General features: G+C 43.2%; 1 protein-coding gene across 2 annotated transcripts in view; it reads left to right on the top strand.

Moving 5' to 3' along the window:
- LOC106592813 (general transcription factor 3C polypeptide 3) overlaps nt 1-19,215 on the top strand; it is a 93,008-nt gene that overhangs the window by 3,238 nt on the left and 70,555 nt on the right. For both annotated transcript variants that reach the window (XR_006759865.1, XM_045698276.1), the window contains exons 7-8: nt 898-1,045; nt 1,994-2,198. Coding sequence is in view for 1 of the 2 variants with exons in the window: in XM_045698276.1 (XP_045554232.1) it covers nt 898-1,045; nt 1,994-2,198 (353 nt within the window). In the remaining variant the exon portion in view is untranslated. The remainder of the gene's footprint in view (nt 1-897; nt 1,046-1,993; nt 2,199-19,215) is intronic.

Below are 19,215 nucleotides of genomic sequence, written 5' to 3'. Positions count from 1 at the left end.
TACTGCACAAACTCATTCACATCTGTATAGACACAGACAATACACACAAGCAATGGGGGTGTTAGGTTCAGTGTGTAACGGTGATGTGTGTGTGTGTTAGGTTCAGTGTGTAACGGTGATGTGTGTGTGTTAGGTTCAGTGTGTAACGGTGATGTGTGTGTGTGTGTGTTAGGTTCAGTGTGTAACGGTGATGTGTGTGTGTGTTAGGTTCAGTGTGTAACGGTGATGTGTGTGTGTGTTAGGTTCAGTGTGTAACGGTGATGTGTGTGTGTTAGGTTCAGTGTGTAACGGTGATGTGTGTGTGTGTTAGGTTCAGTGTGTAACGGTGATGTGTGTGTGTTAGGTTCAGTGTGTAACGGTGATGTGTGTGTGTTAGGTTCAGTGTGTAACGGTGATGTGTGTGTGTGTTAGGTTCAGTGTGTAACGGTGATGTGTGTGTGTGTGTGTGTTAGGTTCAGTGTGTACCGGTGATGTGTGTGTGTGTGTTAGGTTCAGTGTGTAACGGTGATGTGTGTTAGGTTCAGTGTGTAACGGTGATGTGTGTTAGGTTCAGTGTGTAACGGTGATGTGTGTGTGTTAGGTTCAGTGTGTAACGGTGATGTGTGTGTGTTAGGTTCAGTGTGTAACGGTGATGTGTGTGTGTTAGGTTCAGTGTGTAACGGTGATGTGTGTGTGTTAGGTTCAGTGTGTAACGGTGATGTGTGTGTGTTAGGTTCAGTGTGTAACGGTGATGTGTGTGTGTTAGGTTCAGTGTGTAACGGTGATGTGTGTGTGTTAGGTTCAGTGTGTAACGGTGATGTGTGTGTGTGTGTGTGTGTTAGGTTCAGTGTGTAACGGTGATGTGTGTGTGTGTGTTAGGTTCAGTGTGTAACGGTGATGTGTGTGTTCCCTCTCCAGAAGCTACTATGAGAGTAGTGACCTGCCGTCAGCCATGGGGGTGATGGAGGAGGCCCTGAGGAGACACCCAGAGCTGGTGACAGACGAGAGCATCAACATGGCTGCTGAGCTCTACATCGCCAACCACCAACACAGCAAGGCCCTTCAGGTAGGTGTGTGTGTGTTAGTTTCATAGACCTGTGTGTGTGTGTGTGTGTGTGTGTGTGTTAGTTTCATAGACCTGTGTGTGTGTGTGTGTGTTTAGTTTCATAGACCTGTGTGTGTGTGTGTGTTAGTTTCATAGACCTGTGTGTGTGTGTGTGTTAGTTTCATAGACCTGTGTGTGTGTGTGTGTGTGTGTTAGTTTCATAGACCTGTGTGTGTGTGTGTGTGTGTGTGTGTTAGTTTCATAGACCTGTGTGTGTGTGTGTGTGTGTGTGTTAGTTTCATAGACCTGTGTGTGTGTGTGTGTGTGTGTGTGTGTGTGTGTGTGTGTGTGTGTGTGTGTGTGTGTGTGTGTTAGTTTCATAGACCTGTGTGTGTGTGTGTTAGTTTCATAGACCTGTGTGTGTGTTAGTTTCATAGACCTGTGTGTGTGTTAGTTTCATAGACCTGTGTGTGTGTGTGTGTGTTAGTTTCATAGACCTGTGTGTGTGTGTGTGTGTGTGTTAGTTTCATAGACCTGTGTGTGTGTGTGTGTGTGTGTGTGTGTTAGTTTCATAGACCTCTGTGTGTGTGTGTGTGTGTGTGTGTGTGTGTGTGTGTGTTAGTTTCATAGACCTGTGTGTGTGTGTTAGTTTCATAGACCTGTGTGTGTGTGTGTTAGTTTCATAGACCTGTGTGTGTGTGTTAGTTTCATAGACCTGTGTGTGTGTGTGTGTGTGTGTGTTAGTTTCATAGACCTGTGTGTGTGTGTGTGTGTGTGTGTGTGTGTGTGTTAGTTTCATAGACCTGTGTGTGTGTGTGTGTGTGTGTTAGTTTCATAGACCTGTGTGTGTGTGTGTGTGTGTGTTAGTTTCATAGACGTGTGTGTGTGTGTGTGTGTGTGTGTGTGTGTGTGTGTGTGTGTGTGTGTGTGTGTGTGTGTGTGTGTGTGACCAGTGTTTTCCCTCCTCAGGTTCTAGTCCAGTTCTGCGGGATCGTCCTGGAGAGAGGAGAACCTAAGCCAGACCATGCAGAAGAGGAGAACCCAGAGGGGCAGGAGAAGATGGAAGCAGAGGAGAACCCAGAGGAGAACCCAGAGGAGCAGAAGAAGATGGAAGCAGAGGAGAACCCAGATAAAGAAAAGGAGATGGAAACAAAGACAACAGAGGAGACTGGAGGTCTGTCCTACTGTCCTACTGTCTGGATCTAGGACTTCATTATGAAGTCTATCCTACTGTCCTACTGTCCTACTGTCTGGATCTAGGACTTCATTATGAAGTCTGTCCTACTGTCTGGATCTAGGACTTCATTATGAAGTCTGTCCTACTGTCCTACTGTCTGGATCTAGGACTTCATTATGAAGTCTGTCCTACTGTCCTACTGTCTGGATCTAGGACTTCATTATGAAGTCTGTCCTACTGTCCTACTGTCTGGATCTAGGACTTCATTATGAAGTCTGTCCTACTGTCCTACTGTCTGGATCTAGGACTTCATTATGAAGTCTGTTCTACTGTCTGGATCTAGGACTTCATTATGAAGTCTGTCCTACTGTCTGGATCTAGGACTTCATTATGAAGTCTGTCCTACTGTCTGGATCTAGGACTTCATTATGAAGTCTATCCTACTGTCCTACTGTCCTACTGTCTGGATCTAGGACTTCATTATGAAGTCTATCCTACTGTCCTACTGTCTGGATCTAGGACTTCATTATGAAGTCTGTCCTACTGTCCTACTGTCTGGATCTAGGACTTCATTATGAAGTCTGTCCTAATGTCTGGATCTAGGACTTCATTATGAAGTCTGTCCTACTGTCCTACTGTCTGGATCTAGGACTTCATTATGAAGTCTATCCTACTGTCCTACTGTCTGGATCTAGGACTTCATTATGAAGTCTGTCCTAATGTCTGGATCTAGGACTTCATTATGAAGTCTGCCCTACTGTCCTACTGTCTGGATCTAGGACTTCATTATGAAGTCTGTCCTACCGTCCTACTGTCTGGATCTAGGACTTCATTATGAAGTCTGTCCTAATGTCTGGATCTAGGACTTCATTATGAAGTCTGTCCTACTGTCCTACTGTCTGGATCTAGGATTTCATTATGAAGTCTGTCCTACTGTCTGGATCTAGGACTTCATTATGAAGTCTGTCCTACTGTCTGGATCTAGGACCTCATTATGAAGTCTGTCCTACTGTCCTACTGTCTGGATCTAGGACTTCATTATGAAGTCTGTCCTACTGTCTGGATCTAGGACTTCATTATGAAGTCTGTCCTACTGTCCTACTGTCTGGATCTAGGACTTCATTATGAAGTCTGTCCTACTGTCCTACTGTCTGGATCTAGGACTTCATTATGAAGTCTATTCTACTGTCCTACTGTCCTACTGTCTGGATCTAGGACTTCATTATGAAGTCTATCCTACTGTCCTACTGTCCTACTGTCTGGATCTAGGACTTCATTATGAAGTCTGTCCTACTGTCTGGATCTAGGACTTCATTATGAAGTCTGTCCTACTGTCCTACTGTCTGGATCTAGGACTTCATTATGAAGTCTGTCCTTTGCTGTCCTACTGTCTGGATCTAGGACTTCATTATGAAGTCTGTCCTACTGTCCTACTGTCTGGATCTAGGACTTCATTATGAAGTCTGTCCTACTGTCCTACTGTCTGGATCTAGGACTTCATTATGAAGTCTGTCCTACTGTCTGGATCTAGGACTTCATTATGAAGTCTGTCCTACTGTCTGGATCTAGGACTTCATTATGAAGTCTGTTCTACTGTCCTACTGTCTGGATCTAGGACTTCATTATGAAGTCTGTCCTACTGTCTTGATCTAGGACTTCATTATGAAGTCTGTCCTACTGTCTGGATCTAGGACTTCATTATGAAGTCTGTCCTACTGTCTGGATCTAGGACTTCATTATGAAGTCTGTCCTACTGTCCTACTGTCTGGATCTAGGACTTCATTATGAAGTCTGTCCTACTGTCTGGATCTAGGACTTCATTATGAAGTCTGTCCTACTGTCTGGATCTAGGACTTCATTATGAAGTCTGTCCTACTGTCTGGATCTAGGACTTCATTATGAAGTCTGTCCTACTGTCTGGATCTAGGACTTCATTATGAAGTCTGTCCTACTGTCTGGATCTAGGACTTCATTATGAAGTCTGTCCTACTGTCTGGATCTAGGACTTCATTATGAAGTCTGTCCTACTGTCTGGATCTAGGACTTCATTATGAAGTATGTTCTACTGTCCTACTGTCTGGATCTAGGACCTCATTATGAAGTCTGTCCTAATGTCTGGATCTAGGACTTCATTATGAAGTCTGTCCTAATGTCTGGATCTAGGACTTCATTATGAAGTCTGTCCTACTGTCTGGATCTAGGACTTCATTATGAAGTCTGTCCTACTGTCCTACTGTCTGGATCTAGGACTTCATTATGAAGTCTGTCCTTTGCTGTCCTACTGTCTGGATCTAGGACTTCATTATGAAGTCTGTCCTACTGTCCTACTGTCTGGATCTAGGACTTCATTATGAAGTCTGTCCTACTGTCCTACTGTTTGGATCTAGGACTTCATTATGAAGTCTGTCCTACTGTCTGGATCTAGGACTTCATTATGAAGTCTGTTCTACTGTCTGGATCTAGGACTTCATTATGAAGTCTGTCCTACTGTCTGGATCTAGGACTTCATTATGAAGTCTGTCCTACTGTCTGGATCTAGGACTTCATTATGAAGTCTGTCCTACTGTCTGGATCTAGGACTTCATTATGAAGTCTGTTCTACTGTCTGGATCTAGGACTTCATTATGAAGTCTGTCCTACTGTCTGGATCTAGGACTTCATTATGAAGTCTGTCCTACTGTCTGGATCTAGGACTTCATTATGAAGTCTGTCCTAATGTCTGGATCTAGGACTTCATTATGAAGTCTGTCCTACTGTCTGGATCTAGGACTTCATTATGAAGTCGGTCCTACTGTCTGGATCTAGGACTTCATTATGAAGTCTGTCCTACTGTCTGGATCTAGGACCTCATTATGAAGTCTGTCCTACTGTCCTACTGTCTGGATCTAGGACTTCATTATGAAGTCTGTCCTACTGTCCTACTGTCTGGATCTAGGACTTCATTATGAAGTCTGTCCTTTGCCGTCCTACTGTCTGGATCTAGGACTTCATTATGAAGTCTGTCCTACTGTCCTACTGTCTGGATCTAGGACTTCATTATGAAGTCTGTCCTACTGTCCTACTGTCTGGATCTAGGACTTCATTATGAAGTCTGTCCTACTGTCCTACTGTCTGGATCTAGGACTTCATTATGAAGTCTGTCCTTTGCTGTCTTACTGTCTGGATCTAGGACTTCATTATGAAGTCTGTCCTACTGTCCTACTGTCTGGATCTAGGACTTCATTATGAAGTCTGTCCTACTGTCCTACTGTCTGGATCTAGGACTTCATTATGAAGTCTGTCCTACTGTCTGGATCTAGGACTTCATTATGAAGTCTGTTCTACTGTCTGGATCTAGGACTTCATTATGAAGTCTGTCCTACTGTCTGGATCTAGGACTTCATTATGAAGTCTGTCCTACTGTCTGGATCTAGGACTTCATTATGAAGTCTGTCCTACTGTCTGGATCTAGGACTTCATTATGAAGTCGGTCCTACTGTCTGGATCTAGGACTTCATTATGAAGTCTGTCCTACTGTCTGGATCTAGGACCTCATTATGAAGTCTGTCCTACTGTCCTACTGTCTGGATCTAGGACTTCATTATGAAGTCTGTCCTACTGTCCTACTGTCTGGATCTAGGACTTCATTATGAAGTCTGTCCTACTGTCCTACTGTCTGGATCTAGGACTTCATTATGAAGTCTGTCCTACTGTCTGGATCTAGGACTTCATTATGAAGTCTGTCCTACTGTCTGGATCTAGGACTTCATTATGAAGTCTGTCCTTTGCTGTCCTACTGTCTGGATCTAGGACTTCATTATGAAGTCTGTGCTACTGTCCTACTGTCTGGATCTAGGACTTCATTATGAAGTCTGTCCTACTGTCTGGATCTAGGACTTCATTATGAAGTCTGTCCTACTGTCTGGATCTAGGACTTCATTATGAAGTCTGTTCTACTGTCTGGATCTAGGACTTCATTATGAAGTCTGTCCTACTGTCTGGATCTAGGACTTCATTATGAAGTCTGTCCTACTGTCTGGATCTAGGACTTCATTATGAAGTCTGTCCTACTGTCTGGATCTAGGACTTCATTATGAAGTCTGTTCTACTGTCTGGATCTAGGACTTCATTATGAAGTCTGTCCTACTGTCTGGATCTAGGACTTCATTATGAAGTCTGTCCTACTGTCTGGATCTAGGACTTCATTATGAAGTCTGTCCTACTGTCTGGATCTAGGACTTCATTATGAAGTCTGTCCTACTGTCTGGATCTAGGACTTCATTATGAAGTATGTTCTACTGTCTGGATCTAGGACTTCATTATGAAGTCTGTCCTAATGTCTAGATCTTGGACTTCATTATGAAGTCTGTCCTACTGTCTGGATCTAGGACTTCATTATGAAGTCGGTCCTACTGTCTGGATCTAGGACCTCATTATGAAGTCTGTCCTACTGTCCTACTGTCTGGATCTAGGACTTCATTATGAAGTCTGTCCTAATGTCTAGATCTTGGACTTCATTATGAAGTCTGTCCTACTGTCTGGATCTAGGACTTCATTATGAAGTCTGTCCTACTGTCTGGATCTAGGACCTCATTATGAAGTCTGTCCTACTGTCCTACTGTCTGGATCTAGGACTTCATTATGAAGTCTGTCCTACTGTCTGGATCTAGGACTTCATTATGAAGTCTGTCCTACTGTCCTACTGTCTGGATCTAGGACTTCATTATGAAGTCTGTCCTTTGCCCTCCTTCTGTCTGGATCTAGGACTTCATTATGAAGTCTGTCCTACTGTCCTACTGTCTGGATCTAGGACTTCATTATGAAGTCTGTCCTACTGTCCTACTGTCTGGATCTAGGACTTCATTATGAAGTCTGTCCTACTGTCCTACTGTCTGGATCTAGGACTTCATTATGAAGTCTGTCCTTTGCTGTCCTACTGTCTGGATCTAGGACTTCATTATGAAGTCTGTCCTACTGTCTGGATCTAGGACTTCATTATGAAGTCTGTCCTACTGTCCTACTGTCTGGATCTAGGACTTCATTATGAATTCTGTCCTTTGCTGTCCTACTGTCTGGATCTAGGACTTCATTATGAAGTCTGTCCTACTGTCCTACTGTCTGGATCTAGGACTTCATTATGAAGTCTGTCCTACTGTCCTACTGTCTGGATCTAGGACTTCATTATGAAGTCTGTCCTACTGTCTGGATCTAGGACTTCATTATGAAGTCTGTTCTACTGTCCTACTGTCTGGATCTAGGACTTCATTATGAAGTCTGTCCTACTGTCTGGATCTAGGACTTCATTATGAAGTCTGTCCTACTGTCTGGATCTAGGACTTCATTATGAAGTCTGTCCTACTGTCTGGATCTAGGACTTCATTATGAAGTCGGTCCTACTGTCTGGATCTAGGACTTCATTATGAAGTCTGTCCTACTGTCTGGATCTAGGACCTCATTATGAAGTCTGTCCTACTGTCCTACTGTCTGGATCTAGGACTTCATTATGAAGTCTGTCCTACTGTCTGGATCTAGGACTTCATTATGAAGTCTGTCCTACTGTCCTACTGTCTGGATCTAGGACTTCATTATGAAGTCTGTCCTACTGTCTGGATCTAGGACTTCATTATGAAGTCTGTCCTACTGTCCTACTGTCTGGATCTAGGACTTCATTATGAAGTCTGTCCTACTGTCCTACTGTCTGGATCTAGGACTTCATTATGAAGTCTGTCCTACTGTCTGGATCTAGGACTTCATTATGAAGTCTGTTCTACTGTCCTACTGTCTGGATCTAGGACTTCATTATGAAGTCTGTCCTACTGTCTGGATCTAGGACTTCATTATGAAGTCTGTCCTACTGTCTGGATCTAGGACTTCATTATGAAGTCTTTCCTACTGTCTGGATCTAGGACTTCATTATGAAGTCTGTTCTACTGTCTGGATCTAGGACTTCATTATGAAGTCTGTTCTACTGTCTGGATCTAGGACTTCATTATGAAGTATGTTCTACTGTCCTACTGTCTGGATCTAGGACTTCATTATGAAGTCTGTCCTACTGTCTGGATCTAGGACTTCATTATGAAGTCTGTCCTAATGTCTAGATCTTGGACTTCATTATGAAGTCTGTGCTACTGTCTGGATCTAGGACTTCATTATGAAGTCGGTCCTACTGTCTGGATCTAGGACTTCATTATGAAGTCTGTCCTACTGTCTGGATCTAGGACCTCATTATGAAGTCTGTCCTACTGTCCTACTGTCTGGATCTAGGACTTCATTATGAAGTCTGTCCTACTGTCTGGATCTAGGACTTCATTATGAAGTCTGTCCTACTGTCCTACTGTCTGGATCTAGGACTTCATTATGAAGTCTGTCCTTTGCCGTCCTTCTGTCTGGATCTAGGACTTCATTATGAAGTCTGTCCTACTGTCCTACTGTCTGGATCTAGGACTTCATTATGAAGTCTGTCCTACTGTCCTACTGTCTGGATCTAGGACTTCATTATGAAGTCTGTCCTACTGTCCTACTGTCTGGATCTAGGACTTCATTATGAAGTCTGTCCTTTGCTGTCCTACTGTCTGGATCTAGGACTTCATTATGAAGTCTGTCCTACTGTCCTACTGTCTGGATCTAGGACTTCATTATGAAGTCTGTCCTACTGTCCTACTGTCTGGATCTAGGACTTCATTATGAAGTCTGTCCTACTGTCTGGATCTAGGACTTCATTATGAAGTCTGTTCTACTGTCCTACTGTCTGGATCTAGGACTTCATTATGAAGTCTGTCCTACTGTCTGGATCTAGGACTTCATTATGAAGTCTGTCCTACTGTCTGGATCTAGGACTTTATTATGAAGTCTGTTCTACACTCTGGATCTAGGACTTCATTATGAAGTCTGTCCTACTGTCTGGATCTAGGACTTCATTATGAAGTCTGTCCTACTGTCTGGATCTAGGACTTCATTATGAAGTCTGTCCTACTGTCTGGATCTAGGACTTCATTATGAAGTCTGTCCTAATGTCTGGATCTAGGACTTCATTATGAAGTCTGTCCTACTGTCTGGATCTAGGACTTCATTATGAAGTCGGTCCTACTGTCTGGATCTAGGACTTCATTATGAAGTCTGTCCTACTGTTCTGGATCTAGGACCTCATTATGAAGTCTGTCCTACTGTCCTACTGTCTGGATCTAGGACTTCATTATGAAGTCTGTCCTACTGTCTGGATCTAGGACTTCATTATGAAGTCTGTCCTACTGTCTGGATCTAGGACTTCATTATGAAGTCTGTCCTTTGCCGTCCTACTGTCTGGATCTAGGACTTCATTATGAAGTCTGTCCTACTGTCCTACTGTCTGGATCTAGGACTTCATTATGAAGTCTGTCCTACTGTCCTACTGTCTGGATCTAGGACTTCATTATGAAGTCTGTCCTACTGTCCTACTGTCTGGATCTAGGACTTCATTATGAAGTCTGTCCTACTGTCCTACTGTCTGGATCTAGGACTTCATTATGAAGTCTGTCCTACTGTCTGGATCTAGGACTTCATTATGAAGTCTGTCCTACTGTCCTACTGTCTGGATCTAGGACTTCATTATGATGTCTGTCCTACTGTCTGGATCTAGGACTTCATTATGAAGTCTGTCCTACTGTCTGGATCTAGGACTTCATTATGAAGTATGTTCTACTGTCCTACTGTCTGGATCTAGGACTTCATTATGAAGTCTGTCCTACTGTCTGGATCTAGGACTTCATTATGAAGTCTGTCCTACTGTCTGGATCTAGGACTTCATTATGAAGTCTGTCCTACTGTCTGGATCTAGGACTTCATTATGAAGTCTGTCCTACTGTCCTACTGTCTGGATCTAGGACTTCATTATGAAGTCTGTCCTTTGCTGTCCTACTGTCTGGATCTAGGACTTCATTATGAAGTCTGTCCTACTGTCCTACTGTCTGGATCTAGGACTTCATTATGAAGTCTGTCCTACTGTCCTACTGTCTGGATCTAGGACTTCATTATGAAGTCTGTCCTACTGTCTGGATCTAGGACTTCATTATGAAGTCTGTTCTACTGTCCTACTGTCTGGATCTAGGACTTCATTATGAAGTCTGTCCTACTGTCTGGATCTAGGACTTCATTATGAAGTCTGTCCTACTGTCTGGATCTAGGACTTCATTATGAAGTCTGTCCTACTGTCTGGATCTAGGACTTCATTATGAAGTCTGTTCTACTGTCTGGATCTAGGACTTCATTATGAAGTCTGTCCTACTGTCTGGATCTAGGACTTCATTATGAAGTCTGTCCTACTGTCTGGATCTAGGACTTCATTATGAAGTCTGTCCTACTGTCTGGATCTAGGACTTCATTATGAAGTCTGTCCTACTGTCTGGATCTAGGACTTCATTATGAAGTCGGTCCTACTGTCTGGATCTAGGACTTCATTATGAAGTCTGTCCTACTGTCTGGATCTAGGACCTCATTATGAAGTCTGTCCTACTGTCCTACTGTCTGGATCTAGGACTTCATTATGAAGTCTGTCCTACTGTCCTACTGTCTGGATCTAGGACTTCATTATGAAGTCTGTCCTTTGCCGTCCTACTGTCTGGATCTAGGACTTCATTATGAAGTCTGTCCTACTGTCCTACTGTCTGGATCTAGGACTTCATTATGAAGTCTGTCCTACTGTCCTACTGTCTGGATCTAGGACTTCATTATGAAGTCTGTCCTACTGTCCTACTGTCTGGATCTAGGACTTCATTATGAAGTCTGTCCTTTGCTGTCCTACTGTCTGGATCTAGGACTTCATTATGAAGTCTGTCCTACTGTCCTACTGTCTGGATCTAGGACTTCATTATGAAGTCTGTCCTACTGTCTGGATCTAGGACTTCATTGTGAAGTCTGTCCTACTGTCTGGATCTAGGACTTCATTATGAAGTCTGTCCTACTGTCTGGATCTAGGACTTCATTATGAAGTCTGTCCTACTGTCTGGATCTAGGACTTCATTATGAAGTCTGTCCTACTGTCTGGATCTAGGACTTCATTATGAAGTCTGTCCTACTGTCTGGATCTAGGACTTCATTATGAAGTCTGTCCTACTGTCTGGATCTAGGACTTCATTATGAAGTCTGTCCTACTGTCTGGATCTAGGACTTCATTATGAAGTCTGTCCTACTGTCTGGATCTAGGACTTCATTATGAAGTCTGTCCTACTGTCTGGATCTAGGACTTCATTATGAAGTCTGTCCTACTGTCTGGATCTAGGACTTCATTATGAAGTCTGTCCTACTGTCCTACTGTCTGGATCTAGGACTTCATTATGAAGTCTGTCCTACTGTCTGGATCTAGGACTTCATTATGAAGTCTGTCCTACTGTCTGGATCTAGGACTTCATTATGAAGTCTGTCCTCTGTCCTACTGTCTGGATCTAGGACTTCATTGTGAAGTCTGTCCTGCTGTCCTACTGTCTGGATCTAGGACTTCATTATGAAGTCTGTCCTTCTGTCCTACTGTCTGGATCTAGGACTTCATTATGAAGTCTGTCCTACTGTCTGGATCTAGGACTTCATTATGAAGTCTGTCCTACTGTCTGGATCTAGGACTTCATTATGAAGTCTGTCCTACTGTCTGGATCTAGGACTTCATTATGAAGTCTGTCCTACTGTCTGGATCTAGGACTTCATTATGAAGTCTGTCCTACTGTCTGGATCTAGGACTTCATTATGAAGTCTGTCCTACTGTCTGGATCTAGGACTTCATTGTGAAGTCTGTCCTACTGTCTGGATCTAGGACTTCATTATGAAGTCTGTCCTACTGTCTGGATCTAGGACTTCATTATGAAGTCTGTCCTACTGTCTGGATCTAGGACTTCATTATGAAGTCTGTCCTACTGTCTGGATCTAGGACTTCATTGTGAAGTCTGTCCTACTGTCTGGATCTAGGACTTCATTATGAAGTCTGTCCTACTGTCCTACTGTCTGGATCTAGGACTTCATTATGAAGTCTGTCCTCTACTGTCTGGATCTAGGACTTCATTATGAAGTCTGTCCTCTGTCCTACTGTCTGGATCTAGGACTTCATTATGAAGTCTGTCCTACTGTCCTACTGTCTCGATCTAGGACTTCATTATGAAGTCTGTCCTACTGTCCTACTGTCTGGATCTAGGACTTCATTATGAAGTCTGTCCTTGCTGTCCTACTGTCTGGATCTAGGACTTCATTATGAAGTCTGTCCTACTGTCCTACTGTCTGGATCTAGGACTTCATTATGAAGTCTGTCCTACTGTCCTACTGTCTGGATCTAGGACTTCATTATGAAGTCTGTCCTACTGTCTGGATCTAGGACTTCATTATGAAGTCTGTCCTACTGTCTGGATCTAGGACTTCATTATGAAGTCTGTCCTACTGTCTGGATCTAGGACTTCATTATGAAGTCTGTCCTCTGTACTGTCTGGATCTAGGACTTCATTATGAAGTCTGTCCTACTGTCCTACTGTCTGGATCTAGGACTTCATTATGAAGTCTGTCCTACTGTCTGGATCTAGGACTTCATTGTGAAGTCTGTCCTACTGTCCTGGATCTAGGACTTCATTGTGAAGTCTGTCCTACTGTCCTACTGTCTGGATCTAGGACTTCATTATGAAGTCTGTCCTACTGTCTGGATCTAGGACTTCATTATGAAGTCTGTCCTACTGTCTGGATCTAGGACTTCATTATGAAGTCTGTCCTACTGTCTGGATCTAGGACTTCATTATGAAGTCTGTCCTACTGTCTGGATCTAGGACTTCATTATGAAGTCTGTCCTACTGTCTGGATCTAGGACTTCATTATGAAGTCTGTCCTCCTACTGTCTGGATCTAGGACTTCATTGTGAAGTCTGTCCCCTACTGTCTGGATCTAGGACTTCATTATGAAGTCTGTCCTACTGTCTGGATCTAGGACTTCATTATGAAGTCTGTCCTACTGTCCTACTGTCTGGATCTAGGACTTCATTATGAAGTCTGTCCTACTGTCTGGATCTAGGACTTCATTATGAAGTCTGTCCTACTGTCTGGATCTAGGACTTCATTATGAAGTCTGTCCTACTGTCTGGATCTAGGACTTCATTATGAAGTCTGTCCTACTGTCTCGATCTAGGACTTCATTATGAAGTCTGTCCTACTGTCTGGATCTAGGACTTCATTGTGAAGTCTGTCCTACTGTCTGGATCTAGGACTTCATTATGAAGTCTGTCCTACTGTCTGGATCTAGGACTTCATTATGAAGTCTGTCCTACTGTCTGGATCTAGGACTTCATTATGAAGTCTGTCCTACTGTCTGGATCTAGGACTTCATTATGAAGTCTGTCCTACTGTCTGGATCTAGGACTTCATTATGAAGTCTGTCCTACTGTCTGGATCTAGGACTTCATTGTGAAGTCTGTCCTACTGTCTGGATCTAGGACTTCATTATGAAGTCTGTCCTACTGTCTGGATCTAGGACTTCATTATGAAGTCTGTCCTACTGTCCTACTGTCTGGATCTAGGACTTCATTATGAAGTCTGTCCTACTGTCTGGATCTAGGACTTCATTATGAAGTCTGTCCTACTGTCCTACTGTCTGGATCTAGGACTTCATTATGAAGTCTGTCCTACTGTCTGGATCTAGGACTTCATTATGAAGTCTGTCCATTCCTACTGTCTGGATCTAGGACTTCATTATGAAGTCTGTCCTACTGTCCTACTGTCTGGATCTAGGACTTCATTATGAAGTCTGTCCTACTGTCTGGATCTAGGACTTCATTATGAAGTCTGTCCTACTGTCCTACTGTCTGGATCTAGGACTTCATTATGAAGTCTGTCCTCGTTACTGTCTGGATCTAGGACTTCATTATGAAGTCTGTCCTACTGTCTGGATCTAGGACTTCATTATGAAGTCTGTCCTACTGTCTGGATCTAGGACTTCATTATGAAGTCTGTCCTACTGTCTGGATCTAGGACTTCATTATGAAGTCTGTCCTCTGTCCTACTGTCTGGATCTAGGACTTCATTATGAAGTCTGTCCTACTGTCTGGATCTAGGACTTCATTGTGAAGTCTGTCCTACTGTCTGGATCTAGGACTTCATTGTGAAGTCTGTCCTGCTGTCCTACTGTCTGGATCTAGGACTTCATTATGAAGTCTGTCCTACTGTCTGGATCTAGGACTTCATTATGAAGTCTGTCCCGTCCTACTGTCTGGATCTAGGACTTCATTATGAAGTCTGTTCTACTGTCTGGATCTAGGACTTCATTATGAAGTCTGTCCTACTGTCCTACTGTCTGGATCTAGGACTTCATTATGAAGTCTGTCCTACTGTCCTACTGTCTGGATCTAGGACTTCATTATGAAGTCTGTCCTACTGTCTGGATCTAGGACTTCATTATGAAGTCTGTCCTACTGTCCTACTGTCTGGATCTAGGACTTCATTATGAAGTCTGTCCTACTGTCTGGATCTAGGACTTCATTATGAAGTCTGTCCTACTGTCCTACTGTCTGGATCTAGGACTTCATTATGAAGTCTGTCCTACTGTCTGGATCTAGGACTTCATTATGAAGTCTGTCCCTACTGTCTGGATCTAGGACTTCATTATGAAGTCTGTCCTACTGTCTGGATCTAGGACTTCATTGTGAAGTCTGTCCTACTGTCCTACTGTCTGGATCTAGGACTTCATTATGAAGTCTGTCCCTGCTACTGTCTGGATCTAGGACTTCATTATGAAGTCTGTCCTACTGTCTGGATCTAGGACTTCATTGTGAAGTCTGTCCTACTGTCCTACTGTCTGGATCTAGGACTTCATTATGAAGTCTGTCCTACTGTCCACTGTCTGGATCTAGGACTTCATTATGAAGTCTGTCCTACTGTCCTGGGATCTAGGACTTCATTATGAAGTCTGTCCTACTGTCTGGATCTAGGACTTCATTATGAAGTCTGTCCTACTGTCTGGATCTAGGACTTCATTGTGAAGTCTGTCCTACTGTCTGGATCTAGGACTTCATTATGAAGTCTGTCCTACTGTCTACTGTCTGGATCTAGGACTTCATTGTGAAGTCTGTCCTACTGTCTGGATCTAGGACTTCATTATGAAGTCTGTCCTACTGTCCTACTGTCTGGATCTAGGACTTCATTATGAAGTCTGTCCTACTGTCTGGATCTAGGACTTCATTATGAAGTCTGTCCTACTGTCTGGATCTAGGACTTCATTATGAAGTCTGTCCTACTGTCTGGATCTAGGACTTCATTATGAAGTCTGTCCTACTGTCTGGATCTAGGACTTCATTATGAAGTCTGTCCTACTGTCTGGATCTAGGACTTCATTATGAAGTCTGTCCTACTGTCTGGATCTAGGACTTCATTATGAAGTCTGTCCTACGTCCTACTGTCTGGATCTAGGACTTCATTGTGAAGTCTGTCCTACTGTCTGGATCTAGGACTTCATTATGAAGTCTGTCCTGCTGTCCTACTGTCTGGATCTAGGACTTCATTATGAAGTCTGTCCTACTGCTACTGTCTGGATCTAGGACTTCATTATGAAGTCTGTCCTACTGTCTGGATCTAGGACTTCATTATGAAGTCTGTCCTACTGTCTGGATCTAGGACTTCATTATGAAGTCTGTCCTACTGTCTGGATCTAGGACTTCATTGTGAAGTCTGTCCTACTGTCTGGATCTAGGACTTCATTATGAAGTCTGTCCTACTGTCTGGATCTAGGACTTCATTATGAAGTCTGTCCTACTGTCTGGATCTAGGACTTCATTATGAAGTCTGTCCTACTGTCTGGATCTAGGACTTCATTATGAAGTCTGTCCTACTGTCTGGATCTAGGACTTCATTATGAAGTCTGTCCTACTGTCTGGATCTAGGACTTCATTATGAAGTCTGTCCTACTGTCTGGATCTAGGACTTCATTATGAAGTCTGTCCTACTGTCTGGATCTAGGACTTCATTATGAAGTCTGTCCTACTGTCTGGATCTAGGACTTCATTGTGAAGTCTGTCCTACTGTCTGGATCTAGGACTTCATTATGAAGTCTGTCCTACTGTCTGGATCTAGGACTTCATTATGAAGTCTGTCCTTGTCTACTGTCTGGATCTAGGACTTCATTATGAAGTCTGTCCTACTGTCTGGATCTAGGACTTCATTATGAAGTCTGTCCTACTGTCTGGATCTAGGACTTCATTATGAAGTCTGTCCTACTGTCTGGATCTAGGACTTCATTATGAAGTCTGTCCTACTATGTCTGGATCTAGGACTTCATTATGAAGTCTGTCCTACTGTCTGGATCTAGGACTTCATTATGAAGTCTGTCCTACTGTCTGGATCTAGGACTTCATTATGAAGTCTGTCCTTTCCTACTGTCTGGATCTAGGACTTCATTATGAAGTCTGTCCTACTGTCTGGATCTAGGACTTCATTATGAAGTCTGTCCTACTGTCCTCTGTCTGGATCTAGGACTTCATTATGAAGTCTGTCCTACTGTCTGGATCTAGGACTTCATTATGAAGTCTGTCCTACTGTCCTACTGTCTGGATCTAGGACTTCATTATGAAGTCTGTCCTACTGTCTGGATCTAGGACTTCATTATGAAGTCTGTCCTACTGTCCTACTGTCTGGATCTAGGACTTCATTATGAAGTCTGTCCTACTGTCTGGATCTAGGACTTCATTATGAAGTCTGTCCTACTGTCCTACTGTCTGGATCTAGGACTTCATTATGAAGTCTGTCCTCCACTGTCTGGATCTAGGACTTCATTATGAAGTCTGTCCTACTGTCTGGATCTAGGACTTCATTATGAAGTCTGCCGTCCTACTGTCTGGATCTAGGACTTCATTATGAAGTCTGTCCTACTGTCTGGATCTAGGACTTCATTATGAAGTCTGTCCTACTGTCCTACTGTCTGGATCTAGGACTTCATTATGAAGTCTGTCCTACTGTCTGGATCTAGGACTTCATTATGAAGTCTGTCCTACTGTCTGGATCTAGGACTTCATTATGAAGTCTGTCCTACTGTCTGGATCTAGGACTTCATTATGAAGTCTGTCCTACTGTCCTACTGTCTGGATCTAGGACTTCATTATGAAGTCTGTCCTACTGTCTGGATCTAGGACTTCATTATGAAGTCTGTCCTACTGTCCTACTGTCTGGATCTAGGACTTCATTATGAAGTCTGTCCTACTGTCTGGATCTAGGACTTCATTATGAAGTCTGTCCTACTGTCTGGATCTAGGACTTCATTATGAAGTCTGTCCTACTGTCTGGATCTAGGACTTCATTATGAAGTCTGTCCTACTGTCCACTGTCTGGATCTAGGACTTCATTATGAAGTCTGTCCTACTGTCTGGATCTAGGACTTCATTATGAAGTCTGTCCTTCCTACTGTCTGGATCTAGGACTTCATTATGAAGTCTGTCCTACTGTCCTCTGTCTGGATCTAGGACTTCATTATGAAGTCTGTCCTACTGTCTGGATCTAGGACTTCATTATGAAGTCTGTCCTATCTACTGTCTGGATCTAGGACTTCATTATGAAGTCTGTCCCGTCCTACTGTCTGGATCTAGGACTTCATTATGAAGTCTGTCCTCCCTACTGTCTGGATCTAGGACTTCATTATGAAGTCTGTCCTACTGTCCTACTGTCTGGATCTAGGACTTCATTATGAAGTCTGTCCTACTGTCTGGATCTAGGACTTCATTATGAAGTCTGTCCTACTGTCTGGATCTAGGACTTCATTGTGAAGTCTGTCCTACTGTCTGGATCTAGGACTTCATTATGAAGTCTGTCCTACTGTCCTGGATCTAGGACTTCATTATGAAGTCTGTCCTACTGTCTGGATCTAGGACTTCATTATGAAGTCTGTCCTACTGTCTGGATCTAGGACTTCATTATGAAGTCTGTCCTACTGTCTGGATCTAGGACTTCATTATGAAGTCTGTCCTACTGTCCTACTGTCTGGATCTAGGACTTCATTATGAAGTCTGTCCTACTGTCTGGATCTAGGACTTCATTATGAAGTCTGTCCTACTGTCCTACTCTGGATCTAGGACTTCATTATGAAGTCTGTCCTACTGTCCTACTGTCTGGATCTAGGACTTCATTATGAAGTCTGTCCTACTGTCTGGATCTAGGACTTCATTATGAAGTCTGTCCTCTACTGTCTGGATCTAGGACTTCATTATGAAGTCTGTCCTACTGTCCTACTGTCTGGATCTAGGACTTCATTATGAAGTCTGTCCTCTGTCCTACTGTCTGGATCTAGGACTTCATTATGAAGTCTGTCCTACTGTCCTACTGTCTGGATCTAGGACTTCATTATGAAGTCTGTCTACTGTCCTACTGTCTGGATCTAGGACTTCATTATGAAGTCTGTCCCCTACTGTCTGGATCTAGGACTTCATTATGAAGTCTGTCCTACTGTCCTACTGTCTGGATCTAGGACTTCATTATGAAGTCTGTCCTCTCCTACTGTCTGGATCTAGGACTTCATTGTGAAGTCTGTCCTACTGTCTGGATCTAGGACTTCATTATGAAGTCTGTCCTACTGTCTGGATCTAGGACTTCATTGTGAAGTCTGTCCTACTGTCTGGATCTAGGACTTCATTATGAAGTCTGTCCTACTGTCTGGATCTAGGACTTCATTATGAAGTCTGTCCTACTGTCTGGATCTAGGACTTCATTATGAAGTCTGTCCTACTGTCTGGATCTAGGACTTCATTATGAAGTCTGTCCTACTGTCTGGATCTAGGACTTCATTATGAAGTCTGTCCCTACTGTCTGGATCTAGGACTTCATTATGAAGTCTGTCCTACTGTCTGGATCTAGGACTTCATTATGAAGTCTGTCCTACTGTCTGGATCTAGGACTTCATTATGAAGTCTGTCCTACTGTCTGGATCTAGGACTTCATTATGAAGTCTGTCCTACTGTCTGGATCTAGGACTTCATTATGAAGTCTGTCCCTACTGTCTGGATCTAGGACTTCATTATGAAGTCTTGGTCCTACTGTCTGGATCTAGGACTTCATTATGAAGTCTG

The sequence above is a fragment of the Salmo salar genome, chromosome ssa16 (assembly GCF_905237065.1).
Source record: "Salmo salar chromosome ssa16, Ssal_v3.1, whole genome shotgun sequence".
In the NCBI taxonomy this organism is placed as follows: Eukaryota; Metazoa; Chordata; class Actinopteri; order Salmoniformes; family Salmonidae; genus Salmo; species Salmo salar.
The sequence above is the reverse complement of the archived record's forward strand: the minus strand, read 5'-3'. Positions and strand labels throughout refer to the sequence as shown.